At 43.1% G+C, this 20,726-nt stretch overlaps 1 protein-coding gene across 1 annotated transcript in view; it reads right to left on the reverse strand.

Moving 5' to 3' along the window:
• Window positions 1–20,726, reverse strand: part of LOC139278156 (uncharacterized) — a 147,556-nt gene that overhangs the window by 13,184 nt on the left and 113,646 nt on the right. The window contains exons 8-12 of the mRNA XM_070896812.1: window positions 10,589–10,702; window positions 10,468–10,498; window positions 3,780–3,906; window positions 1,549–1,699; window positions 553–687 (exon numbers count right to left, since the gene is read on the reverse strand). Of these exons, the coding sequence (XP_070752913.1) occupies window positions 553–687; window positions 1,549–1,699; window positions 3,780–3,906; window positions 10,468–10,498; window positions 10,589–10,702 (558 nt within the window). The remainder of the gene's footprint in view (window positions 1–552; window positions 688–1,548; window positions 1,700–3,779; window positions 3,907–10,467; window positions 10,499–10,588; window positions 10,703–20,726) is intronic.

Here is a 20,726-nt window from a genome sequence, read left to right on the forward strand (position 1 = left end):
GCAGAGGGGTCAACAACCAGGGGGCATAGATTTAAAGTAATTGGTAGGAGGTTTAGAGGGGAGTTGAGGGGAAGTTTTTCCCCAAAGGGTGGTGGGTGTCTGGGACTCACTGCCTGAAAGGGTGGTAGAGGCAGAAACCCTCACCACTTTTAAAAAGTGTTTGGATGTGCACTTGACGTGCCGTAACCCTCAGCGCTACGGACCAAGAGCTGGAAAGTGGGATTAGGCTGGATAGTTCTTTATCGGCCGGCGTGGACACGATGGGCTCAAATGTCCTCCTTCCGTGCTGTAAATTTCTCTGATTCTAAAATTCTAGCATACCGGTGAGTCCATGGTCAAACCATCAACTCGGCACAGCAAGAGTTAAACAATAATGTGCACAAATAGCTAAAAATATCTGACCAGTTAAAGTGCTCAATGAGTAGAATGCAGAAAGTGATATCATTATTGACATAATTATAAGGAGGGTTAAATATTCTTACTGCCATTTGATAAAATCCATCTTCCCATTTCACATTTAGAACAGAGTAACTGTGATTATAATTACGTTACCTGGAACAGTGATGTATTCTTGTATATAATAAAAATGATTCGAGATGTAGTTGTATTAAAGTGGTTACTACTGTTGTGTAGGAGTGTTGGTGGCAGTTCAATCTTAATCGCTGGGTCCAAGGTAGAGAGATTCCTCTGCGTTTTATGTTTAAGAATAAAAATATAAATTAATTGGTTATCTGATTGCAATCTGAAATGACATTTCACTTCTTACATTCAGGAGTAACATACTCAAAGAGTCTGGCTGGGTGAAAGTGGTTACCTTTAGTGGGAAATCTGGACACTTGCTGTGAGGGTTATTTATTGCTACTGGTCGTAACCAGCACATCAAAATATAGTAACAGGGGCCTGGGACCAGAGAAATGATCACAGCCATCAGACAAGTGAGAGTGGAAAGCTTAAGCAGTAATTTGGAAGTTAGGTCACAACATCGGAAGTATAATTGTTGGGATCACCCCAAAGCCATTTAAACTCACTGCTGGAATTCTGCTCTGCTAGGAATAGGATTCAAGTTCAGTGCTACACCAGAAAACTTCTGGAGGAATTTTAACTTAACTGGCCTAGTGGGAAACTGATGCAACAGGGCCGCCCGTTTTACACGCCGCTGGATTTTACTTTCTATTGAAGTGTGTAAAATCGATGCTGATCTGCTGGGTTTCCCAGTACTACGACCAATCCCCAACCCCACCCCGTAAATATCAGGGCTGTTAATTCAGGATCAGACAATCACTCATTTTCTTAACAAGAAATGAAAAGGGAAGTGTATGTGTGAGGGTGGGGGTGGGGTGGGAGGGGAGGGACGGAGCAGAAAGCAAGCGAACATCATACATTCAAATTATTAGCAATAACAAAAGCAAGAAATTGCAATATTGAGAAGAGAGATACATCACAGCATGGCCAGGCAGATATTCCTCCTGCCACAAGTCCTCTAACTGGGCCACAAGTGACATTGTCCACACTTCCAACTGACACCACAAGAATCCCCAACAGACTCACCGTATCTGGATTAGGAAACTGGACTCCTGTGAAATTTTCAGTGTTTATTTTTAGAATGTAAAATGCTATATATTCTGTTTCACCAACTTCACTTTCCCCTTCGAAATCTATCTCCATGAATATATTTTCCAGATCTGAAATGATTGAAGCTCTATAAAAGAACAAAGCAAGAATGTTACTGACTGGGAAATAGCTAACAATAGAGGGTAAGGGTTAATTTGCAGAGTGTGTGGTAATCAGGATTAATGATGTTTTACGGTGCAGTGGCCTGAGGCTTGCAATGCACCCAAGGGTGCCTGAACGTGGGGTGGGTGAGGGAGGTGCAAGTGGAAAGAGGCTGAATCTCGTGCACAAGCTGGGCGCTAGGCTCATTAGGCCTCTGTCTTTAATGTAAATATGGCAGCTGACCCATAATGCAGCTGGAGCTTCAGTTACTCATTAGGAACAGATGCTGAATGCGAGGCTACATTCCCGATTAAAATAAATTCTCACAAGTTACTGCCAGCTGGCCCAAGCACCCCGGGATCTGCCCACTGCCTTGTGCACCTTCCTGTTAGCCAGACAACTGCCTGGTGGAACAGTGCAGGCAGGCGGTGCTCGATAATGCACTCCGTGTATGTCGAGAGTCACTTAGATTGAGACAAAATTATGTAAATTAACTGACCGGGAATTAGCTGGTGTGGTCAGCACATTTGTGCACAGGTACTGAGTGACTTTGTCAGAGCCATTAAATTTACTCACTTGTTAACCATAACCAAAGGTGCATAAATGATGGAATGTATAGTTCTGATAAGGAGAAAGGAGATCTCAGAAAGTCCACTTATTCAAGAAGGCTCCACATTATTGCAGACTGCAGGAGGCAATGGCAGAATCCCTACAGAGGAGGCCACCCACTGATAACAGCAGCTTCAGCAAATGTACGATGGCACTGTGCAGAGGGTGAACACATGTCTCCCATTCACTGCACTTGGAAGGATAGCAGATAATGGGATTGATCACCAATGTGATTAATGAGGGTAACTAAATTATCTTATCTTTACATATATCTATCATCATGACTGTCAACTATCATACATTGCTATAATTTGATGTTCAAGGTGATTGAAGTGTTTCCCTGAGTAGTTTCAAAAAAGCGTATTGTTAAAGCAGATTTATAAAGCATCAATTGCAAAATGGAATAGGAAAAAGATGATATCGAGGACACTTCAGAAGTATTGCAACAGAAAAGTTGTAGCTGAGAAAGATTGATAGTTAAGTATACACAACTGACTATATAGACTCCCTCCATAAGCATCTGGAGGGAGTGATGTGAGGCCTGGGTGTAGCCATGTGCCTCTGTGCAGTGCTTGTCCATGTTTGTACCAGCTCAATGCTGCAGAACACTGACCGAAGAATTGTGAAAATCAATGTGGACATGGTCCCTTTAAGGAAACCAGCTGATGACGCATCATCAAATGACATCATCAGACTCGCTTCCTGTTAATTGTCTGGGAAACTCGCAGGGCGGGCTTAGAAAGCCCAATCCAGGGAAGATTGCTTCGAGAGGGTGGGATGGAGCCAGGAGCGGGTTTCCCACCGAAGATTATGAAGATTGTTGGAGGCACATGCAGACTTAAAGGAAAATAATATAGACCAGTGTCCATAGCAGCTGTGTTGCTGCGCATACCAGCTGCTGTCCTACAAGGGGTTTATGGTCCCCTTGATGTGTAGCTGTTCTTCTTTGGTCAGCTTGCAGCGGTCTCTTTAAATGGCAGTGTTGTGTCGCATGCAACATACGATAATTATTCTGAAAACTCAATCAGGCCATTAGGCAAGGGACCTCCAGAGTGGTTTAAACATGGGAAATATGGTTTAACAACCCAAAGGCTTGCGCTGTGATAGTTCCGTTTCAGGAATACGTGTCATTTGTAGCATTGTCTTGAGCTGTGGGGGGCTTTGGCCATGCATGCAATTAAATAGAATAGAAGCCATTTTAGGAGTATTTGCAAAATTTAGTGACCACTCCATTAAGGCAATAGAGAAACTTGCTAGTTTAACATTTTTTGTCAATTTTAAATGAATTCGGTGATGAAAAATAAGGAATACAAACCCGAAATTGTTGTAAATAGGAATTCTCTAATATCGGTTGCATAGACAATATTGATACATAAACAATTCAAGAAAGATGGCTTATTTCTGTTATATATCAGAAATTGAGACTGACAATGCATTCTAGAAGAATGGTTACCTACATGTTAGAAATCTGACCAAGACATCTCTGTATGAGATTGGTCACTTTTCTAGCTGCACCTAAATGTGGTTCATTTCCATCACTAACAGTCAGGCTGTGCAGCAAATCAGAACAAGTCTGGTTCAGACCTAAACGGAAAAGGAGAGAATATAATGAAGAGGTCAATACAAATAAGCTCGAGTCCATTGAAATCCTTACTAAAAAGCTGTAGCAAACACCCCAAAACATGGCCCCAATGTAAATAAGGTCTTCACATGGCTATTATTTTTGGGGGGTGAAATTCCTTTCTCAGCTCTGTAATAAATTGCTTAATGATTTTGGGGGAAATTTCTGTTTTAAACTAAATGGATTAATGATGACTTTATTCAAATGGTGAACAGAGGAACTTCAACCAGACATGTTAATCAGCTTGTTACAAGTAATGCACAGAGCAACAATCCCACCTTATTACTGAGGGGATCACATGCATTCTCCTACAATTATTGGAATTTACGAAATATTCGAACACACTTTAAAAATAAGTAACACTGCCTGCTAGTGCGAGTACTCCATTTCCTGCCAGAGGTATCATTTGTGCTATTTTATATTATGATCTACATGGCCACACCCAAATATTGGAGCATAATAAGTTTCACAGGCACATTTCAAGGTTTGTGTCTCATTTACATGTTCAGGACACTTTGGGGTCTCATTCTCTCTTTATCACTGATGGGTCTTTATTTTCAGTCAGTGAATTACGATTCATTTTTAAGAACTTTTTGTGCTTCCCATGAGTTTGTGTGTGACTGTAGCACATGGCGGCTCAATCCAGCCGTATACTTTGTAAATTTATACACGAGAGCATGACTAACCTCGACCACCTGTTACAAGCAGCCATGTTACAAGCAGCATATAGGTACCAACGATATAGGTAAAAAATTGAATGAGGTCCTACAAGACGAATTTAGGGAGCTAGGAGTTAAATTAAAAAGTAGGACCTCAAAAGTAGTAATCTCAGGATTGCTAGCAGTGCCACGGGTTATTCAGAGTAGGAATTGCAGGATAGCTCAGATGAATACGTGGTTTGAGGAGTAATGCAGAAGAGAGGGATTCAAATTCCTGGAACATTGGAACCGGTTCTGGGGGAGGTGGGGCCAGTACAAACTGGACGGTCTGCACCTGGGCCGGACCGGAACCAATGTCCTTGGGGGAGTGTTTGCTCGTGCTTTTGGGGAGGAGTTAAACTAATATGGCAGGGGGATGGGAACCTATGCAGGGAGAGAGAGGGAAGTAGAATGGGGGTAGAAGCAAAAGATAGAAAGAAGAAAAGTAAAAGTGGAGGGCAGAGAAACCTAAGACAAAAAGCAAAAAAGGGCCACATTACAGCAAAATTCTTAAGGGGCAAACAGTGCTAGAAAGACAAGCCTGAAGACTCTGTGCCTCAACGTGAGGAGTATTCGGAATAAGGTGGACGAATTAACTGCGCAGATAGCAGTTAACGGGTATGATGCAAATGGCATCACGGAGACATGGCTCCAGGGTGACCAAGGCTGGGAACTCAACATCCAGGGGTATTCAACATTTAGGAAAGATAGACAGAAAGGAAAAGGAGGCAGGGTGGCATTGCTGGTTGATGAGGAAATCAAAGCAATAATAAGAAAGGACATTAGCTTGGATGATGTGGAATCGGTATGGGTGGAGCTACAGAATACCAAGAGGCAGAAAACGCTAGTGGGAGTTGTGTACAGACCACCAAACAGTAGTAGTAAGGTTGGGGATAGCATCAAACAAGAAATTAGGGAAGCATGCAATAAAGATACAGCAGTTATCATGGGTGACTTCAAATTTACATATTGATTGGGCTAACCAAACTGGTAGCAATGCAGTGGAGGAGGATTTCCTGGTGTGTATTAGGGATGGATTTCTAGACCAATATGTGGTGGAACCAACTAGGGAGCTGGCCATCCTAGACTGGGTGATGTGTAATGAGAAAGGACTAATTAGCAATCTTTTGTGTGAGGCCCCTTGGGGAAGAGTGACCATAACATGGTAGAATTCTTTATTAAGATGGAGAGTGACACAGTTAATTCAGAAACTAGGGTCCTGAACTTAAAGAAAGGTAACTTCGATGGTTTGAGGTGTGAATTGGCTAGAATAGACTGGAAAATGATTCTTAAAGGGTTGACGGTGTTTTAGGCAATGGCAAACATTTAAAGATCACATTGATGAACTTCAGCAATTGTACATCCCTGTCTGGAGTAAAAATAAAATGGGGAAGGTAGCTCATCCGTGACGAACAACGAAAATTAAGGATAGTGTTAAATTCAAGGAAGAGGCATATAAATTGGCTAGAAAAAGTAACAAACCTGAAGACTGGGAGAAATTTAGAATTCAGCAGAGGAGGACAAAGGGTTTAATTAAGAGGGGGAAAATAGAGTACAAGAAGAAGCTTGCCGGGAACATAAAAGCTGAGTGTAAAAGCTTCTATTGATATGTGAAGAGAAAAAGATTAGTGAAGACAAACGTAGGTCCCTTGCAGTCAGATCCAGGTGAATTTATAATGGAGAACAAAGAAATGGCAGACCAATTGAACAAATAATTTGGTTCTGCCTTCACGAAGGAAGACACAAATAACCTTCCGGAAATACTTGGAGACCGAGGGTCTAGTGAGAAGGAGGAACTGAAAGAAATCCTTATTAGGCGGGAAATTGTGTTTGGGAAATTTATGGGATTGAAGGCCGATAAATCACCGGAGCTTGATAGTCTGCATCCAGGAGTACTTCAGGAAGTGGCCCTAGAAATAGTGGATGTATTGGTGATCATTTTCCAACAGTCTATCAACTCTGGATCAGTTCCTATGGACTGGAGGATAGCTAATGTAACAACATTTTTTAAAAAGGGAGGGAGAGAGAAAGCAGATAATTATAGACTGGTTAGCCTGACATTAGTAGTGGGGAAAATGTTGGAATCAATTATTAAGGATGAAATAGCAGCGCATTTGGAAAGCAGTGACAGGTTCGATCCAAGTCAGCATGGATTTATGAAGGGGAAATCATGCTTGACAAATTTTCTGGAATTTTTTGAGGATGTAACTTGTAGAGTGGATAAGGGAGAACCAGTGGATGCGGTGTATTTGGACTTTCAAAAGAATTTTGACAAGGTCCCACACAAGAAATTAGTGTGCAAAATTAAAGCACATGGTATTGGGGGTAATGTACTGACGTGGATAGAGAACTGGTTGGCAGACAGGAAGCAGAGAGTCAAGATAAATGGGTCCTTTTCAGAATGGCAGGCAGTGACTAGTACAGTGCAAGAGAGTTCAGTTCTGGGACCCCAGCTCTTTACAATATCCATCAATGATTTGGATGAAGGAATTGAGTGTAATATCTCCAAGTTTGCAGATGACACTAAACTGGGTAGCAGTGTGAGCTGTGAGGAGGATGCGAAGAGGCTGCAGAGTGACTTGGACAGGTTAGCTGAGTGGGTAAATACATGGCAGATGCAGTATCATGTGGATAAATCTGAGGTTATCCACTTTGGGGGCAAAAACACGAAGATAGAATATTATCTGAATGGCGGCAGATGGAAAAGAGGAGGTGTAATGAGAGCTGGGTGTCATGGTTCATCAGTCATTGAAAGTTGGCATACAGGGACAGCAGGCGGTGAAATGGTATGTTGGCCTTCATAGCTAGGGGATTTGAGTATAGGAGCAGGGAGGTCTTACTGCAGTTGTACAGGGCCTTGGTGAGGTCTCACCTGGAATATTGTGTTCAGTTTTGGTCTCCTAATCTGAGGAAGGATATTCTTGCTATTGAAGGAGTGCAGCAAAGGTTCACCAGACTGATTGCCGGGATGGCAGGACTGACATATGAGGAGAGACTGGATCAAATGGGCCTTTATACTTTGGAGTTTCGAAGGATGAGAGGTGATCTCATAGAAACATAGAAGATTCTGACGGGACGGGGCAGGTTAGATGCGGGTAGAATGTTCCCGATGTTGGGGATGTCCAGAACCAAGGGACACAGACTTAGGATAAGGGGTAGGCCATTTAGGACTGAGATGAGGAGAAACTTCTTCACTCAGAAGCTGTTAACCTGTGGGATTCCCTACTGCAGAGAGTTCTTGATGCCAGTTTTCATTGGATATATTCAAGAGGGAGTTAGATATGGCCCTTACGGCTAAGGAGATCAAGGAGAGAAAGCAGGAAAGGGGTACTGAGGGAATGATCAGCCATGATCTTATTGAATGGTGGTGCAGGCTCGAAGGGCCGAATGGCCTACTCCTGCACCTATTTTCTATGTTTCTATGCTCCACCAATAAAGCAGCATCATCAGTAGCAGCTAAGGGAATTATTGCTCTTAATTTTTATGGTACAGGGTCATTCCAGTCCCTCACTGGCAACATTGGTCATATCTGACCATTCACTAACCACTATTATAAAAGTGAAAAATGTGTTAATTCATCATCCTCATGGACAGTCCCTCGAAATCCGAGGAAAATTGCTTCCAATTTAAAAGTGAGTTCTCAGGTGACTGAACAGCCCAATACGTGAATTACAGTCTCTGTCACAGGTGGGTCAGACAGTCGTTGGACGAAAGTGTGGGTGGAGGGTTTGGTTTGCCACATGCTCCTTCCGCTGCCTACGCTTGTTTTCTGCATGCTCTCGGCGACTGCTGGACGGACCACCGCCTAATCCGTTCCGTCATCAACATGCGACGATGGCAACAGAAGCATTGCTGCAGAAAAATCAACGCTGGGGCACTCAAAGACCCAGCTAAGAGAGCCCTATACAGCCAGCGCCTCACTACTAATCTGGTGACCCTTGATGACCCCGAGACGCAGAGTGCCCAAAGCACTTGGTCTGCCCTCCAGGCCACTATAACCAGTGCCTGCGAAGAGACGCTCGGTCACTCAACCAGGAAAAACTGGTTTGATGATGCGTTAATTAGATGCATGGCAACATGCAGCAACTTCACACTGGAACAGAAGCATCAGCAGGACAGGAAGAGTGCTTTATTTCTGGCTCTCCCAGGCTGCAGGGAGTCACTGATTACACCCATATTGGCACTGAGGGCTCCAACTGCAATCCGTTGGTTTAATAATGGGATTTCATTCCATTAACAAAGGATGGTTTGTGATCACGGGCAGCAGATAATTCATGGAACTACTTGTCTTCGTGATGGCGCTCACAATTACTTTTCTCTCTGTCAATCCATTTTGCCCTTTTTTCTGGCAAAATCTGAATAAAAGGCTGATTGGTGGAAAGCTCATATAGCAGTGAGTTAAGTAGCCAATAAGGAAACCTGGTACTGCACTGGAGATGTGTTATAATGAGGCCAACACCAAAACATCCTTATTGAACAAGCTGATTTGAAATTCTCAAACAGCCAGGTGGGGTTTGAACTGGTTCTCCGGATTATAAGTCCACAGGGTCGATATTACCCCCCAAGGAGAGAGTCTGGGGAAGGGATTAAAATGTGAAATTGTGAAATGCGATCGCCAACCTGCCACGTACACACCTGCCGCCATCTTTCCAGTGGCAGGATGAGTGGCATCTCATTATAATATTTAAATCAGGCTCCCACAGTGTAATTGGGAGCCGGATTTAAGTCTAACGCTGGTCGGCCAGGTTTCCCAGTGCTCGGGAAACCCAGGAGCTGAATGGACACGGGAGCTGGCGGATCAAGCAGTTTTTATAGCACTGCTTGTGGGCCAGGGAGAGGAGGAGTGCTTCCCCCGGCCCCTCATCAAACCTTCTGCCGGTCGCGGCCTCTCCTCGCAGACACAATCGGCCGACCCCACCCCTCCAAACCCACGATCCCAAGCTTACTGTACCACGATCTGCCAACCCCCTCACTTCTGCCCTGTGATCTTTGCCTCCCTTCCGATTGCTGGTCCAAGCTCACCTCCACCCCCCCACCTCCCTGCTTCAATCCAGGAACTTTCCCGATTGCCGGGGTCAGCCCCAACTGTCTCCAGCTGTGGGTTTTGTGCCACTGGCTTTGCTGCCAGGCAGCCAGCAAGCCTGGAACTCCGGCCGGCATCCGGGCAGGAAACTGAATACAAATATGATAATGAGGCTCTGAGGTTCATTTTGGAAGGACTGCCACGTTCTCGGAACTTCCAGGTTTCCTCCCCACTACCACATTTCCCCACTCCCTCCCCACCTCCCAGTAAATATCGGGGCCCACGTCTCTGGATTACTGGTCCAGTAACATTATCCACATCCCAAATCTGCTCCAAAACAGCAGATAATTCAGAGATTCCAACCCTATCTAAATCAAGCTCGCTAACAGTGAACTGAGTGAGCCAAACGCTCTGCGATTTACCTGCGACTCCACAGCATCCTGCTGCAATCTTCAGTCTGAACTGTTTTTTTAAAAGCTGCACTGTAATTCCCAAGCACCCCAGCACATTGCTCCCGATTCAATGGGATTTACACCAATGAATCCTTCAATGGATGAGCAAGTAAGCTGAGCCAAAATCTCTGGTGCATCTCATCTCACATTGGCACAAATGCTGCACAACTCAGCGTGTGGTAATTAAGGGCCTCTATAAACACAGCCATGCACCCTGAAATATTTCCGTTGTGGTTATTGATATTAGTTTTATTGTTGAAACCAATAGAAAGTTGTCTATTTAAACTGCTTTTACTTTAGATTTACATTTTCCAGAACTGAATGACAGATTAAATAAAAACATTTATTTACCTGGTGAAGAGGAGACACTGGTTGTTGATTCCTAAAATAGAAATTTACAACATCAGATTATTTTTCAATGAAGTAGGTTCTTCTAATCACTTGTAGGTGAAATATGTTAATTCTATCTTACCAGGGATGTTTCACAAGGGATGTCTGCCACTGGTGTAGTGACACTGACATTAGTGGAATAGTTACTCCATGTTGTAACTTTAAATGAATTATCAAACTTTTGGTTGAAAAGATCCTGCAAAGAAAAACAATAAAAATATTGCAACAAATGCTTCTAAAATAAAGACTCGCACAGCATCCTTTTTGCGGTTGCTAAATAATACTGATTGTTTAATTTCTTATCCCTATGACAACAGGTACAGGATACTGATCCTGTAATTATCCTGGTAATTATCCAGGGTCAGTCTTTGTTAAACACACATAGATTAACATTTCAGTTATCAAGACTGACTGTGTGTGCTGTGACATTCTCGGAGGGGATGTTGGAATAAGTCATCAGTTGTATCAATGGGCAGATGAGGTCATTGGGTGGACATACTGAACTTGGGCATCTCCCACTGTAGGCTTCAGGGGTGTTGTGTTGCCTGCCTCCTCTGCTCAGGTGGCACTGATCGCAGGGCCATTGCTGGTGTTTACATCAGGTGCATCTCCAGAAGGGGGCTTGGCATTTTCGCCATTCCAATTGGAAACTTCAGCATTTCAATCCCAATTTCCGTTATCGAGCCTGTGTGGGTTTAGTGAAACATATTGAGCTAACGTCCTCCTTCATTTTTCCCTTAATCAGGATAAATGGGCAGAGTGCAACCTGTTAGCCAAATAAGAGATTTTGTACACAAATGCATGCAGCATCAGGAATAAAACAAGCGAATTAGAAGCTCAAAGGGTGTGATGTAGCAGCCATTACAGCGACCTGGCTACAAGCTGGGTATGACTGGGAGCTGAACATCCCAGGCTGTAAGGGCTTGAGAAAGGACAGGGAAATTGGGAAAGGAGGAGGAGTAGCAATATTGAAAAAAGACCATTCCAGCAGTTGGAGGAAGGGATATCAGTAAGGGTGAACATGCAGTGGAAACACTTTGGGGAAAATGAATAAACAGCAAAGGATGCAAGACTCTGATGGAGTTGTTTACAGACCTCCTGACAATAGAGATACAGAAGTGGGATGCATAAATACGATGATCAGAGAAACTTATAACCAAAACAAAGAGGGTAGAATGGGAGATTCTAATTTTCACGTTGACTGGGAGAAGCAGAACAGCACAAGTCGTAAAGGCAGTGAATTCCTAGATAGTATTCAGGACAGATTTCTGGAATAATATGTTTTAATACCGAGAAGGGAATGGGCCATACTGGAGTTAGTGATGACTAGCGAGCAAGGCCTAGCAAGTAATCTGATGGTAAGGCAATATCTTGTGAACAGTGACCATAACATGATCAAATTTGATATAAAGTTTGAGAGGGAGAAGGGAGAGTCACAAACTAAAGGTAGTAAATTTAAGCTCGGCTGATTTTGATAGAATGAGGCACAAACTGCCCACAGTAACCTGGGCTAATGGTTAATGGGGAAACCGACAAACTTTGGTAGGTATTCAGAGTTGTACAAACCCTTAAAAGGTTAAAGTTCCACTTGTGTAGGTAGGAAACCATGGTCAACAAATGGGGTAAGATTCAATGTAAAGGTAAAAGAAGAGGCTGATGGAAATGCAAAGCAAAGTGGAAATCCAGCAGACTGGGGGAAGTATAGAAAGCAATAAAGAGATACAAAGAAAGCATCCCAGAGTACTTAAGGAGGTGGCCTTGGAAATAGTGGATGCATTGACAGTCATTTTCCAACATTCCATTGACTCTGGATCAGTTCCTATGGAGTGAAGGGTAGCCAATGTAACCCCACTTTTTAAAAAAGGAGGGAGAGAGAAAACAGGGAATTATAGACCGGTCAGCCTGACCTCAGTCGTGGGTAAAATGATGGAATCAATTATTAAGGATGTCATAGCAGTGCATTTGGAAAATGGTAACATGATAGGTCCAAGTCAGCATGGATTTGTGAAAGGGAAATCATGCTTGACAAACCTTCTGGAATTTTTTGAGGATGTTTCCAGTAAAGTGGACAAGGGAGAACCAGTTGATGTGGTGTATTTGGACTTTCAGAAGGCTTTCGACAAGGTCCCACACGAGATTAATGTGCAAAGTTAAAGCACATGGGATTGGGGGTAGTGTGCTGACATGGATTGAGAACTGGTTGTCAGACAGGAAGCAAAGAGTAGGAGTAAATAGGTACTTTTCAGAATGGCAGGCAGTGACTAGTGGGGTACCGCAAGGTTCTGTGCTGGGGCCCCAGCTGTTTACATTGTACATTAATGATTTAGACGAGGGGATTAAATGTAGTATCTCCAAATTTGCGGATGACACTAAGTTGGGTGGCAGTGTGAGCTGTGAGGAGGATGCTATGAGGCTGCAGAGTGACATGGATAGGTTAGGTGAGTGGGCAAATGCATGGCAGATGAAGTATAATGTGGATAAATGTGAGGTTATCCACTTTGGTGGTAAAAACAGAGAGACAGACTATTATCTGAATGGTGACAAGATTAGGAAAAGGGGAGGTGCAACGAGACCTGGGTGTCATGGTACATCAGTCATTGAAGGTTGGCATGCAGGTACAGCAGGCGGTTAAGAAAGCAACCGGCATGTTGGCCTTCATAGCGAGGGGATTTGAGTACAGGGGCAGGGAGGTGTTGCTACAGTTGTACAGGGCCTTGGTGAGGCCACACCTGGAGTATTGTGTACAGTTTTGGTCTCCTAACTTGAGGAAGGACATTCTTGCTATTGAGGGAGTGCAGCGAAGATTCACAAGACTGATTCCCGGGATGGTGGGACTGACCTATCAAGAAAGAGTGGATCAACTGGGCTTGTATTCACTGGAGTTCAGAAGAATGAGAGGGGACCTCATAGAAACGTTTAAAATTCTGACGGGTTTAGACAGGTTAGATGCAGGAAGAATGTTCCCAATGTTGGGGAAGTCCAGAACCAGGGGTCACAGTCTAAGGATAAGGGGTAAGCCATTTAGGACCAAGATGAGGAGAAACTTCTTCACCCAGAGAGTGGTGAACCTGTGGAATTCTCTACCACAGAAAGTAGTTGAGGCCAATTCACTAAATATATTCAAAAGGGAGTTAGATGAAGTCCTTACTACTCGGGGGATCAAGGGTTATGGCGAGAAAGCAGGAAGGGGGTACTGAAGTGCATATTCAGCCATGAACTCATTGAATGGCGGTGCAGGCTCGAAGGGCTGAATGGCCTACTCCTGCACCTATTTTCTATGTTTCTATGTAATTGCAAAAAGGAATACCAATAAAAGGGATGTGAAGGATAACAGTAAAAGCCTGTATAGTATATTCAGAGAAAGAGAGTGGCTGAGGGAAAATCGGGCCCATTAAACACAGACGCAGGAGATACTGTCATCGATCATCAGGAAATGACAGACTCGTTAAATAAGTTCTTTGCATCCTTCTTCCCAGCAAAGGAAGGGGACAAAATACCAGCAGGTACAAGGGAAACTAAAATTAATCTATGGGAAGAATTTGTTGGATTTAATATTGTGCCAAAAATTCTGGCCTTAGACCCGGCGAGGCCTCGCAAAAGACGGTTTTCTGGGCACGATGCACATGTGCCGAAAACCAGCTTTCCCGATCTGTTAAGTGCTTTCTTGACAGATCCTCCGCATCCCCGGGAGAAGGACATTCGCGCGGGAGAGATTGGCCTATTTGCCCAACTCATGCCCAGCCAATGTCCTTCAAACTTTTACACCTGGTAAAAGCAGGCGCATAGCTTACTTTTACCAGCATCAGAGTTTTAAAACATATAAAAATTCTATTTAATCATACATTTTTATGTTAAAAACCCTGTCCATTAAGGTAAGTTTATTTTAAACACTATTAAAACACATACAAAAAAATGACTTTTTGTAAAACATTTAATTACTAGACAGTGATTGGTGGTCCAGGCCCACGTGACTCCAGCATTTCCATACGCTGCGCATCGAATGCAGGCCTCCATGATCACCGGGTATTTTCGCAAAACATTTTCGGGTCGGAGGCATTTGTCCGAAGGAAGCCTCCAACTGGAATTTGCCCACTAGCTAAAAAAATGGTAATGGAGAAATAATGAGATTGAAGATTGGCAAACATCCAGGGCCTGATGGTTTCCTCTCCAGGCTGTTAGAAGTAGGTGAGGAAATTGCAAATGTGTCAGTAATAATCTTCCAAAACTTTCTTGATTCGGGAAGTGAGACATTGGATTGGAAATTGCAAAAGTCTCTCCATTACTTAAGAAGGGTGTGGGGAAAAACCAGATAACTGCAGACCTGCCAGTTTAACATCAGTTGTGGGAAAATTACAAGAATCTGTCATTAGGGCCAGAGTAACTGAGCACTTGGACAATTTTGAGCTGATCAGAGTCCATGGATTTGTGAAGAGTCAGTCATGTCTGACTAGCTTAGTTGAATTTTTTGAGGCGGTCACTAACATGGTGTTATCTATATGGACTTCCATTAGTCATTTGTTAAGGTTCTGTACAAGAGATTATTAGCAAAAATGAAAACTCACGGATCTGAAAACATCCTTGTAGTATGGGTTGGAAATGGTTTGGAAGGTATGCGGCAGAGAATAGGGATAAAGGGAATGTACTCTGATCAGCAGGATGTGACAAGTGGTGTCCCCAGAGATCTGTACTGAGGTCTCAGCTTTTCACCATATATATCACTGACTGGATGAGAATTGTATTTCAGATGATATGAAAGTGCGAAGCACAGTAAGTAATGCGGACAGAAGCTTAAAAGTTACAAAGGGACATAGACAGATTAAGTGAGTGGGGAAAACTGGGTTCAATGTGGGGAAATGTGAGGTCATCTACTTTGGATCCAAGAAAGACAAATGGGAGTATTTTCTAAATGTTGAGAAATTGGGATCTGTGGAGAAGCAAAGAGATTTAGGTGTCCATGTATAAAAATCACTAAAAGCTAGTGGCAGAACAGGCTCGAGGTGCTGACTGGTCTACTCCTGATCCTATGTCCATACGTGGAGGGTAAATACCGACATGGCGTGTTTGAGCCGAACAGCCTGTTTCTGGGTTGTAACTTCGATGTATTTCTATGTATTTCATACCCCAGGAACAGGCAGCATATTTGAAAAAGAGAGTCGTGGAGAAAAATGAGGCATGGTTTAGGAGGAGGTGTCCGATTTAGGAATGGAACTTTCAAACAAAGCCACATCATTGTGGATACACATGTGGGACTGATTCAGATCTGTATGTGCTCTTTAGTTCTAAAAACATTCAGTAAATATTAAAAACATATTCAAAAGCAGCAAATACTGACTTTGCATCTGATAGGAACACGAGGAGCAGGAGTAGGTCATTCAGCCCCTCCAGCCTGCTCTGCCATTCAATTAGATCATGGCTGATCTGCACCTCAGACCCATTTACCTGCCTTTGCTTCATATCCCTTACTACCTTTACCGAACAAAAATCTGTTGATCTCAGTGTTAAACGCTTCAGTTGACCCAGCATTTATAGCCTTTTGGGGTAAGAGTTCCAGATTTCTATTACAGACAGTGTGAAGGAATGCTTCCTGATTTCAATCCAGAATGGCCTAACTCTAATTGTAAGATTACGTCCCCATGTTCTTGATTCCCCCACCAAAGGAAATCATTTCTCCATGCCAACCTTATCAAATCCTTTTAACAGTTAAAAAAGGAGGGAGAGAGAAAACAGGGGTCGACAGACCGGTTAACCAAACATCAGTAGTAGGGAAAATGCTCGAGTCTATTATAAAGGATGTGATAACGGCACACTTGGATAATATCAACGAGATTGGACAAAGTCAACATGGATTTATGAAAGGAAAATCTTGTTTGACAAACCGACTGGAGCCTTTGAAGATATAACTGATAGAATAGATAAGGGATGTAGTGTATTTGGATTTTCAGCAGGCCTTTGATAAAGTCCCACATAAGAGGTTAGTGTACAAAATTAAAGCACATTGGATTGGGGGTAATATGCTGGTATGGATTGAAAATTGATTAACTAACAGGAAACAGAGAGTAGGAATAAACGGGTCTTTTTCAGGATGGCGGGCAGTGACTAGTGAGGTACCACAGGGATCAGTGCTTGGGCCCCAGCTATTCACTAAATGAATGATATGGATGAGGGAACCAAATGTAATATGTCCAAGTTTGCTGACAACACAAAACTACATGGGATTGTGAGTTGTGAGCAGGATGCAAAGACGTAGCAAGGCGATTTAGATAGGTTGAGTGAGTGGGCAAACACAGGGCAGATGCAGTATAACGTGGATAAATGTGAAGTTATCCACTTTGGTCAAAAAAACATAAATACATATTCTTATCTAAATGGTGATAGCTTGGGAAATGTCGATGTACAGAGGGACCTGGGTGTCCTTGTGCACCAGTCATTGAAAGCAAACATGCAGGTGCAGCAAGCAGTTCGGAAGGCAAATTGTATGTTGGCCTTCATTGCAAGAGGATTTGAGTACAGGAGCAAGGAGGTCTTACTACAGTTATACAGGGCCTTGGTGAGACCACACCTGGAGTATTGTGTGCAGTTTTGGTCTCCTTACCGAAGAAAGGATATACTTGCCATAGAGGGAGTGCAGTGCAGATTCACCAGACTGATTCCTGGGATGGCAGGAGAGATTGGGTCGACTAGGCCTGTATTCACTCGAGTTTAGAAGACTGAGAGGGGATCTCATTGAAATGTATAAAATGCTGGCATAGTTGGACATACTGGATGTGGAGGGATGTGAATGTTTCCCCTGGCTGGGAAGTCTAGAACAAGGGGTCACAGTGTCAGTATATGGGGTCGAAAATTTAGGACTGAGATGAAGAGAAATGTCTTCACTCAGTGGGTAATGAACCTGTGGAATTCTCTACCACAGAAGGCTGTGGAGCCCAAGTCAGAGAAATATAGAAACATAGAAAATAGGAGCAGGAGTAGGCCATTCGCCCTTCGAGCCTGCACCACCATTCAATAAGATCATGGCTGATCATTCAACTTCAGTACCCCATTCCTGATTTCTCTCCATACCGCTTGATCCCTTTAGCCTTAAGGGCCACATCGAACACCCTTTTGCATATATCTAACGAACTGGCCTCAACAACTTTCTGTGGTTGAGAATTCCAGAGGTTCACAACTCTGAGTGAAGAAGTTTCTCCTCACCTTGGTCCTAAATGGCTTTCTCCTTATCCTTAGGCTGTGACCCTTGGTTCTGCACTTTCCCAACATTGGGAACATACTTCCTTCATCGAACCTGTCCAATCCCGTCAGAATTTTATATGTTTCTATGAGATCCCCTCTCATTCTTCTAAATTTCAGTGAATATAAGCCGAGTCGATCCAGTCTTTCTTCATATGTCAGTCCTGCCATCCCAGGAATCAGTCTGGTGAACCTTCGCTGCACTGCCCCAATAGCAAGAATGTCTTTCCTCAGATTAGGAGACCAAAACTGAAGACAATATTCAAGTTGTGGCCTCACCAGGGCCCTGTACAACTACTGTAAGACCTCCATGCTCCTATACTCAAATCCCCTCGCTATGAAGGCCAACATGCCATTTGCTTTCTTCACTGCCTGCTGTACCTGCATGCCAACTTTCAATGACTGATGTACCATGACACCCAGGTCTCGTTGCACCTCCCCTTTTCCTAATCGGTCACCATTCAAATAATATTCTGCTTCCGTGTTTTTGCCACCAAAGTGGATAACCTCACATTTATCTACATTATACTGCATCTGCCATGCATTTGCCCACTCACCTAAACTGTCCAATCATCCTGCAGCCTCTTAGCATCCTCCTCACAGCTCACACTGCCACCCAGTTTAGTGTCATCTGCAAACTTGGAGATATTACATTCAATTCCTTTGTCCAAATCATTAATGTAGATTGTAAATAGCTGGGGGCCCAGCACTGAACCTTGCGGTACCCCACTAGTCACTACCTGCCATTCTGAAAATAATCCGTTTATTCCCACTCTTTACTTCCTGTCTGCCAACCAGTTCTCTATCCATGTCAATACATTACCCCCAATACCATGTGCTTAAACTTTGCACACTAATCTCTTGTGTGGAACCTTGTCAAAAGCCTTTTGAAAGTTCAAATACACCACATCCACTGGTTCTCCCTTGTCCACTCTATTAGTTACATCCTCAAAAAATTCTAGAAGATTTGTCAAGCATGATTTCCCTTTCATAATTCCATGCTGACATGGATCGATCCTGTCACTGCTTTCCAAATGCACTGCTATTTCATCTTTAATAATTGATTCCAACATTTTCCCCATTACCGATGTCAGGCTAACCGGTCTATAATTTCCTGTTTTCTTTCTCCCTCCTTTTTTTAAAAAGTGGGGTTACATTAGCTACCCTCCAATACATAGGAACTGATCCAGAGTCTATAGAATGTTGGAAAATGACCACCAATGCGTCCATTATTTCTAGGGCCACTTCCTTAAGTACTCTGGGATGCAGACTATCAGGCCCTGGGGATTTATTGGCCTTCAATTCCATCAATTTCCCCAACACAATTTCCTGACTAATAAGGATTTCCTTCAGTTCCTCCCTCTCGCTAGACCCTCGGTCCCCTAGTATTCCCGGATGGTTATTTGTGTCTTCCTTAGTAAAGACAAAACCAAAGTATTTTTTCAATTGGTCTGCCGTTTCTTTGTTCCACATTATAAATTCACCTGATTCTGACTGCACGAGACTTACATTTGTCTGCACGAATCTTTTTCGCTTCACATATCTATAGAAGCTTTTGCAGTCAGTTTTTATGTTCCCTGCAAGCTTACTCTCATACTCGATTTTCCCCCTCCTAATTAAACCCTTTGTCCTCTTCTGCTGAATTCTAAATTTCTCCCAGTCCTCAGGTTTGCTGCTTTTTCTGGCCAATTTATATGCCTCTTCCTTGGATTTAACACTATCCCTAATTTCCCTTGTTAGGCACGGTTGCGCCACCTTCCCAGTTTTATTTTTATGCCAGACAGGGATGTACAATTGTTGAAGTTCACCCATGTGATCTTTAAATGTCTGCCATTGCCTATCCACCGTCAACCCTTTAAGCATCATTCACCAGTCTATCCTAGCCAATTCACTTCTCATACCATCGAAGTTGCCTTTCTTTAAGTTCAGGACCCTAGTCTCTGAATTAACTGTCTCACTCTCCATCTTAATGAAGAATTCTACCATATTATGGTCACTCTTCCCCAAGGAGCCTCGCCCAACAAGATTGCTAATTAATTCTCTCTCATTACACAAGACACAGTCTAGGACGGCCTGCTCTCTAGTTGGTTCCTCAACATATTGGTCTAGAAAACCATCCCTTATACACTCCAGGAAATCCTCCTCCACTGTATTGCTACCAGTTTGGTTAGCCCAATCTATATGTAGATTAAAGTCACCCATGATAATTGCTGTACCTTTATTGCATGCATCCCGAACATATTTAAAAAGGAGATAGATAGATTTATAGATACAAAAGTCATCAAGGGATATAGGGAGAAAGCAGGAATATGGTTTTGAGATAGAGGATCAGCCATGATCATATTGAATAGCGGTGCAGGCTCGAAGGGGAATGGCCTACTACTGCTCCTATTTTCTATGTAAACACATCGATCAGATCACCGCTCAATCTCCTATACTCAAGGGAATACGAGCCAGGCTTACGTAGCCTGCCCTAATAATTTAGCCCTATAAGTCCCGGTTTCATTCTGGTTAATCTGCATTGCAGCTGCACCAAGGCCAGCATATCGTTGCTGAGGGGTGGTGCCCAGAACAGAACGCAGTGCTCCACATGGGATGTGATCAAGGCTCGACACAACTGAAGCATCACTTCCTCCCTTTTGATAAAGGCCAACATTCCATTAGCTTCAAGTTTGTAAATCTCCCTTTCACCCTTTTCCTTTCATCTACCCATGAATGTCGATGGAAAAAGTACATTCCATTAGAAAAGAAGGAAACTACCAGCAGTTTTAGGATGCCAGGGATGAATAAAGAGTTTAGAAACCAATAAAGGTGAAGAGAACCTGAGGATTATAAGGATAATAATGATGAAAAAACTAACAGATAAAATGAGAAAATAAGAAAAGAGTTTGAGGGGGATAAGGAAAGTTAAGGGACCAAAATTCAGTCCCGTCGGAAGCTGGTGAACCTACTGTTTTTTAAGAATTTTTACCGCCGTTTTGAAAGAGGTCTCC

The sequence above is a fragment of the Pristiophorus japonicus genome, chromosome 13 (assembly GCF_044704955.1).
Source record: "Pristiophorus japonicus isolate sPriJap1 chromosome 13, sPriJap1.hap1, whole genome shotgun sequence".
In the NCBI taxonomy this organism is placed as follows: Eukaryota; Metazoa; Chordata; class Chondrichthyes; family Pristiophoridae; genus Pristiophorus; species Pristiophorus japonicus.